General features: G+C 34.7%; 1 protein-coding gene across 1 annotated transcript in view; it reads left to right on the forward strand.

Moving 5' to 3' along the window:
* UBE2W (ubiquitin conjugating enzyme E2 W) overlaps nt 1-8,605 on the forward strand; it is a 65,801-nt gene extending 57,196 nt beyond the window's left edge. Inside the window, exon 6 of the mRNA XM_070481031.1 lies at nt 5,060-8,605. Coding sequence (XP_070337132.1) covers nt 5,060-5,073 — 14 coding nt within the window. The 3' untranslated portion in view covers nt 5,074-8,605. The remainder of the gene's footprint in view (nt 1-5,059) is intronic.
* The last annotated feature ends 282 nt before the right edge of the window (nt 8,606-8,887 follow it).

Below are 8,887 nucleotides of genomic sequence, written 5' to 3' on the forward strand. Positions count from 1 at the left end.
AGGTTAACCAAGAAGTACCAAGAAAAGAGGCTTTTCAAACAAAATTAACCTCTTAGATAATGTAAAATAGTCCAGGGTTTGTGTAGGAATTCATTTTCTCAATAAACAGATTAAAAGTATCCCCAACCCCCCCAAATACAAATTAGCCTTTTTTAAAAGGCACTGGATTCTAATTCAACTAAATCGTGACTATCCTAGTCCAGTTTCTTGTCTCAGATACAGATACATTTTTTCATTTACAGATAATTCTGTTTAAAACATCCTCAGTTCATTGACGTACAGTGTCCGTTTTATCTCAGTACTTTTTCTGCTCCTGCTTGAACCCTGCAAACTTGAATCGTTCCCCTCCTGCGTTCTTCCTTAGATCAACAGTGCTGCTCCACGAGTGAGTCTCCTACGAAATCAAGGAAGGGTAATGTTAGTTCTGCTTTGAGGTGGTAGAGCACCTGCTCTGTCGTAAATGGGAGTGGATACGGAGGATCGATCTTCCTTCAACATTTCCTTCACCTTTAAAAAGCCAAAGCATTTCAGCTGTGTAGCGTATATCTTCTTCTCCTGTATACATTTCAGAATAACAGTTATAGGCTATGTGAAAAATAGCCCACCTTGGCATTGTAGTTGAATTTGGAAAATCTTATTGAAAAGAGAATCATACTCATAAAACAGAACACATTAGCTTTGTTTTAGAGCTTTCAAGATGTCCGCTTATGTTTTTTGCTTTGCTGCTTTAGTTCCAAAAGATCTTCATTGATCATGTTCTCCTTAAAACACCAGGTTACCCTGAAATATGTACTCTTGTTATTTCTTAGCATCGTCTAATTCTGGAAGGATTATAAGGTCAGGCCAGTGTCCTGATGAGACCTGCAAACCTAAACAAAAAGATCAGAGACGGAACAAAGACTTCCTTGGAGTTGGATGAGCTCACTGAAACACTTCAGTTTTTAGAAACCAAGCAGAATTGTAGGCCTCAGGAATCGAGCTCCGCAGTCATCCTGTGTAGTGCTAACCAGCATGCTTGGGTCACCGTGGGTCAGAGTTTATCAAAGAGGCAAGAGAGGTTTTGGTTTAGATTAGTGATATCTGTGTACTTCAGAGGGGCCTTCCTGGGTGCAGGATGGAGGCACTATTAATGAAAAACAACAAATCTGAAATTCGCTTCCTGGTTTTAGAAGTGGACGACTCAGCTGACACACCAAAATTCAGCTGCCACATACCAGTATTGGATTCTTTAAAAAAAGCCTCTCAGCTTAAATTTAGGATCTTCCACCTTATTAGCACACCTTGAAAATCAGGCCAGTCACTGTTCCCGTACTGTGGTCTTTGTATACATCCTATTTTCTATTGCATTTGAGGTTGTGTAGCACACAGTAACTTATTATAGTGTAAAAATTCATTGATATGTGAATACCTGTTCCTTATTGTTACTTACTTGAAGTTGACTAAGGTGATTATCTGCATGGGACTGCAAATAATCTCTTTGTTACCAATTAAGGCAAGGGTCCATATGGTTTGAAAAATCAATTGAACAGAGAGAATAGGGTTAAAAAAATAAATAGACCTAACCAAAAATAGGTATTTAAATAGACAACTCATCTCAGATACAAAGGGGCTGAGGAATTTACCTATGATTCAGGGCTAGAATTTTCTGTAGAAAACAGATCTGTATCTGGTTCAGTATATGAATGAATGAATCGGCCTCAAAGTTCTGTATCATAAAACAGAAAATTCTTTTTGAGAAAGATAAAAAGTATGTTTTTATGTGATCATAAAAATATTTCAATGAGATAGCCAACTGGAATCCATTAATACAGTCTGTTTCATGGGATCAATATTAAACATATACAACTTTGTTTCATAAATGATTGCTTTCCACAGATGGAAGTACAGATCTGTGGTTCCAGAAGCATTTTCCTTAAGGTGATAGAGTATAGCTGAAGACTGCTATTGACTATTGGCTCCAGAAAATTAGGCTTATAGGAAGTAAATTGGCATAATGTTTATTTTTATTTATTTATTTATTTTTATTTACTTTTTGAGGAAGATTAGCCCTGAGCTAACTACTGCCAATCCTCCTCTTTTCGCTGAGGAAGACTGGCCCTGAGCTAACGTCCATGCCCATCTTCCTCTACTTTCTATGTGGGATGCCTACCACAGCATGGCTTTTTGCCAAGTGGTGTCATGTCCGCACCCGGGATCCGAACCGACGAACCCCGGGCGGCAGAAGTGGAACATGTGCACTTCACCGCTGCACCACTGGGCCGGCCCCCTGGCATAATGTTTAGATGTTATGTCCGGTAAACTAGTGAGTGTGTAGTTTGGGGAGGAGTAGAGGAATATCTTTTTTACAAAGCTATAGACTACATTCTGGTTCCATTCAGCTGGAACATTTCCTGTAGAATTATAAGGGGATAGGAACATAAAATTCCTCAGACTAATATTAACAAACTCCTTTTCTCCCTTCCTTTTAGCTGGCCATAGATTTACCTGTGTTAGTTGTGAACCTTTTTATTTGTGCTACCTTTTAGGGTTACAAAACCACTTTCTAAATTCCTGAGTCCAAGCTTTTAGTCAGTTTTAAAGTATTTGCCCAGTATTTCCTGCTAGATAATAATTCTGTTGTCTACTGTGAAATCTTTGTTGAATCAGTTCATCAAAAGAAAACTTTAATTCCCTAGCTGTTGAGAGAGAAACCTAACTGTAAAGGTTTTTGTCTTTCTTGGAGGCGGCGTCCCACTTCGTATCTACTGAAGCACTGTGGTCCTCTTCTTCCAGTCTTCTGTCCCTGGGAATATCCAGGGGAGGTGGTTTCCAATATAATGTGATGGTTCTTAGACTCTGGGGAGAACTAAATGACCTCCTTCTAATATAGTTCTCTCATTCACGTTTCCCAGAAGCCCAGTGAAGGTAGCCATGGTAGGTGTCGCCTCTTTGGAACTGGTAATTTGTATATTATATTTGAGGGTATAATTTTAGTAGGGGCTTCTGCAGTTCCAGAAAAAACATAAATGGTTAATGTGAGATTTTTTTATCAGGCCATCATCTTGCCACAAATACTTTAGACAAGAGATTAAATATATTACGTTCTTTCACCACCTTTTATAGATGTTTATTTGTCTTGATCCAAGATGGGTTTACTCTAATTTTTTTTCATAAGCTAGTCCTAGTATCCAATAATCCTTTTCATCTAGTTATGAAACTGTTCCTTCTGCTAACAAATGAGTTTTTTTGTTTCTTAGTGATGGGCTTTTTATTTAGAGGAAAAAGAGGCCATGGCTTTGGCTCCCACCTAGCTCCATGCTTAAATATTTGCTCATAGACTCTGGATTACATATAGCCATCATGGATTTGTAATGTTCAAGTCCCCTGTGGTCCAGCTATCAGAGACAATTGAACTCTGTCTTCAGAACTCATTTAGTAAGTTTGTTTCTACAAAGATAAGAGCATTCAAGGCAGGTAGTGTCTTATTAGTCCTAAATTTATGCTAACATCTGACCCAAGATGGGGATTGGGATAGGGAGAATAGCTTCATACGGATCTCCTCTACTCACATTGGTGGGTGGTAACACATTCTACAGCAGCCTTCTGTACTGAAAAACTTCCAGAATGAACAACCTGATAAAGATAGATTTATGGTACCACCTATCAAAGATGGTATGTCTTTGGAGATAAAAGCTGGTGGTTAACTAGGTAACATTATGTTCCAGTTGAATTTTATCTGTCACTTTTCTTACTGTATGCATTGTCTTGTGGTATGATACTCAGGTTTATCCCCAGTAGTTGACATTGTAGGTAGAGTTTAGTGCCACCTCTTAGCTTAGAGATTTAAGTGTGATCAGTTTCAGTATTAATTTTAAGAACTCTAGTATTATAAAATACTCCGCTGGAGAAGTGATGTTTTAAGCAAACTCTTCATGTTTTTGTCTTCTGCATCCGTGACAAATATATCCTCTTTATTCCAAGTTCCACAGTAATTTAAGAAACAGATACTTTGATGTGACATTTAGAGGCTATAAACTCTCCACTTGTTTTTTCTTTAAGATATTCTTATTTATTTATTTAGAGGATTGTCATGATTTAGATATGATTTATTTTAAAAATCTAGTCTATTTCATCCTTTAGATTACCCTTAAGGTGTAAGATTGTGTAATAGTCCATTAGTTTGCTCAGCATAGAAGTCATATTTACCGTTTTTTAACTCTCATTGAGTCTTTATGAATGGGAGTTTTGTAAGCAGTATGTCAATCCTAACAAGGGATGGTTTGTAAAATATTTTGGCCAATTTTTCAGAATTTTCTCCTTCAGAGCTTTTACAACTCTTGGGTAGTTACCACTAGTCTAGCTTCTTTCTAAAGCTTCTTTCTGGAGAAGAACCAGTCCTCAAAATAAATCCTTCAGTTATGTTTTGTGAAATAAATTTTGTAAAATAAGTCAAGAGCACAGTTATGTGTGTTAGATAATTATAATATGTTGAGGCTACCAGAAGTCGTTATTAAATAATTCTATAGGATTTTTTTTAATGACCTCCTTTGCACACGTATCTATCCTTGCTGAAAAACCTATTTCCTATAGAGAAATTAATAACTAACTTGATTGATTGATTTGGAGATTGTACTTCATTTGCGAAGTTATTTTCTTCATAAACTAAAGACATGACTTGTATTGTTCTGTGTTAAATAGCATGACAGTGTTGGTCAAGAGTTTGCTTCCTCTCTGGTTACAATTTTAAATTGTTGCCCATAAAAGAATTCTCTTAAGACGGATAAATCCTGAATATGTGCTAACGTATATTAATTTATTTTAAATAGAACTAACATACTAATACATCATTTTAAGATTTGTAACTACCATTTCCCTGGAAGAATGGAACTTGAGAGTTTTGTGTCACTGTATAATTGAATGCAAATTGGACTTTTTATTTGCAGGGATTGGGGGAGGCAAGTCAGACATATACACCATGTTCTTCTTGCTACTTGAAATTATTTTTATGTTAGACTAACTTGCAGATTTTACTTATGCATGCTTGACTTTTTTAATTATCTTTTTTCTCCTTTTCTTAAAGATGATACTTGTTGATGCCACTGTTATCATCCTCCTAGCAGAAGATAGTCCTACTGAGAAAATGAGCACTTTGATCATTCAGTCTTTGAACTTTAACCTTTGACTGGAAGTGACCTATAGGCAATGAAGACTACTTCCTTTTACTGCATTTTTACTCGTGTGCATTCTGGGCGCATGTTGATCGCTGGTTCAGTCCAGGCAACTGACATGCTATTATTAGTCATACAGTATTAATGCAGGTGTCAGGAAATGTCAAATATAATTCCATTTTTTATTTTTATTTTTTTAAGCTTTTGGAAAAGCTCCAGGTCCTCATGTATTGTGCAATAACAATGACTTCCTTGGCGGTTTTGGAACGTTCATTGCCGGCAATGGACGTTGTAACAGGAAAAATTTTCATTAACTCCTGCCACCCAGTGATTAATGCATGATAGGGCCTATGAAATGAACTCATCGGTTATAGTGGGATTATAAATAAAGTGAGGGATCCAACATTACTTTGAAAGTCACCCCAACCATTTATATTTGGATTCTATGCACTGTGAGCCTAAGGTTAACAGCATGAATTAACATGCATCTTTAAAGGACTGTAGTGAAAGATCATTGCATATTTATTGAATTGTTTATATCTGCTGTCAAATTGTTTTGACATGGAAGGTTTTCAAGTAACATTGGCAGAGAGGTACAATATGTTATCCCTATGGTGAAAATAAATTCATTTATTGTATATAGTTCCTCAGTCTCTGAAGTAAAGGTCTGAATAATATAGGGTATGAATGATTTAATCAAGGCTTTATTTTGGAAGTAAGAAAAATGGCAGTGGTGATTAAGCTGCTCCAGTCCATAATTTGGGTTTATTTGTACATTAACGATTTTTCCAAGTAGATTACACTCTGTTACTTCCTGCTAGCCATCAGCATGAGCCCTACTGCCTAAACACTATTTTGTTTATTTATGTTTGGAAAATCCATAAACATTTTTGTTTGCAATTTTGTTTCTTTTGTTTGAATGTTACAATACTTTAATTGAAAAACTTCTGTCAAGTTTTTTCTTGTAAATTTTCTTTACTTGTAAGTATCATCTTGTCCTTCAATCCTGTACCCTAAAATAAGAAATACATTTTTGACAGAGGCTTAATGTTTTAACAAAAGAGTGTGGACATTTTTATTTTAAAATTTAGGCAGAAGTACACTGTGGAATGGAATGTTGGCTTGCCTGTCTCACACAAGCGTACAGTTTTACCTGGAGGGTTTGTTTCGTTTTGTTTTCTTGTTTAAAAGGCTTTGCTTACAGCTAGATAAAATTTTTCTATAGGAACAAAACTGTTGAAAGGTCCAGTTCTCAGTACCATGTAGTTAATGATACTGCAACTAGGTTCTCTTTTTAAAAAGCAATTAATGTATTTTATAAATTACCTTTTCACATATGCAAAATCTGTTTCTACTACAATGTTATTTTTACTAATGCCTATTGTTGCACTCTTTTTGACATATCCTGCAGTGAATATATGAATCAATTTGGGCTTAAAAATAAAAGCCAATTGACTGAAAAGTTTGAAATATGTACCCCAGCAAAACTATCCAATCAATAATTGGCAAATAATATTTTAAAAATTGTTTTTATCTCTGTATAGATGACATTTTGTAGCTTTGTACATGTTGTTAATTAAGGGCATATCATTTTACACTCTAAAAAGTATAATTGTTGAACTCAGGGGTGGGTAGACTTCAAAAATATGTCTGCTGCAGAAATAACTTGAAAAAAAAAAATTTAAACTATGGCCAGCCACCAAATTGTGGACACTGTTTATACTGCTAGTTAGCAACTACCACTTTTTAAAATTAAAACATTTTTGTTCTATCTTGACTAGATATACGTAAGTTCTCTCAATATTCTTTATCAGTCTTACTATTTGGCCTATTTAACCAACACAGAAAATGTTTTATGAAATGCTTTGAATTACTCTTAGTTTTTAACTGCTTTTTAATATGAAAATTGCAGCTGTAAATTATGTGTTTTTCATATTTCACATAACTGCTCTAAACTACTGATTGACTTGATCATTTTATGAGGTGAGGGTGGGGAATCTCTCCATACTGCTGGTCCTCTTACTAAAATCCTTTTATAAAGAATTGACCTGTGACATTTATTCACCAAAGGAATTAATATACCAGGTCAAAGATTAACAATGCTATACTGTAGATTAATAGTTCATATATAGCCTCAATTGAGTTTTTTAATACGAATAACAGTATTTTAACATACCTCTCTCTCTGCATAGAGATCCCATAAAATAAATTAAAATGAAGCGGAGGAAAGTAAAGGAAAACCAAATAATTTCAGTACATTTTATGATTTAATGAGAGGAAAATAAGATGAAATATCCTAAAATATAGAAAGACCATTCAAAATTTGCAATCAGATAACACCTTATTCATTACTCCCCAGAACTTAGAAATCTTTGAAAACTCCTTTGCACTTAGATTTAATAAGTTAGTTTTAAAAGTAAGTTACATTATTCAAAGATGTAAGACGTTTACCTGAGTCATTGCTCTAGAGAGAGCAATTAACGGCTTTGTAATAATAAAAAGAATATTTCTCTGTAATGTGTTGTTGAATGACAACCAAAATACCAAGAAAATGTACATAGGAACATGCTCCTTCCCTCTCCCCTACGGCCCCTCCGTGGGCACTACCTGCTGCCTCGGCACAGAGTTACACTTCACATGTAGAGAACGTGCACTCTCTTCTCTCTTATTTATTTATTTATTTATTGTAAGGCCATTCTGTGTTGCCAAATTATGTTAAGACAGTGATACATTCAGTTCCTTAATTTGCATGCTTAGATCATGAAGTTGGTGCCCTTTCAAAAGAAACTTACTCCATCAAGTAGGTATTAATGTCATAGATTTTAAAGAGAGAAATGGTTTTCAGTTTTTTAAAATAAATTTTTAAAAATAAATTTTATGGCTGTTCTCCTAAGGAATTTAGTATTCACCTCTAAAGGACTGACTTGTAATGTGTAAATTCCTCCTTTTAGCTAGCAGGGAAATAAGGCTTTTTTAATCCCCAGAAGAAATGAGAAAAATAGCTTTTATAAGACAATTCATCTGGAGAAAGATCTTGATCCGTATTGTTTTGACTAGGTATATAAATATTTGGTATAAAGTAACTAGAATAGTTTATTACTTTTTCCCTTCTGAAATTTTAAATATATGCAAATATATATATCATTAGATTCCTGTGGTGGATAATAGTTTCTTCAGATTCTAAAACAGGTATCTAGTGACTGCTCAGTTGTTCCCAGATTGCATCAAAGATGAATTGACAAATAATGGAAATGAATAGTGATTTGAAAATGGTATGTAACCACACATTACTTGTTTCTGATAATCAAGTCTTATTTTTTAAAAAGCTGTTGTTTTTTGAGAATTGAGGTATTTAAAACTTGTTAATGCTTCTTCCTAAAAATAGAAAAGAAGAGGAGGTACTGTGTGTTCAAATTTTTTTTTAAATAAAGAATTCAGTGTCACTAGTTCTAAGCCTTTATGGTTCCTGCTGCTTATATTTCTCGATCTCAATTTTATTTAGTTTTTTGTACGTATTTTAGCTGAATACTTAAGATTTACAATTGTGTATCTAAGTTGGTTTTCAAAAAGAACTGAGTTTAAACCATATGTTTCTCTTTTGAGGATTCCTTGTTATCAAAATCAGCTACTGTACCATTCTGTGTTTGCACTAATACCTTTGGCGTGATTAAGATCTGTGAAGAAGGTGTCCTTTAACCTGCGCCAACTGGCCCTCATCCACTTTGCAGTCATTTTTTTGT

Source organism: Equus asinus, chromosome 12 (genome assembly GCF_041296235.1).
Source record: "Equus asinus isolate D_3611 breed Donkey chromosome 12, EquAss-T2T_v2, whole genome shotgun sequence".
Lineage (NCBI taxonomy): Eukaryota > Metazoa > Chordata > Mammalia > Perissodactyla > Equidae > Equus > Equus asinus.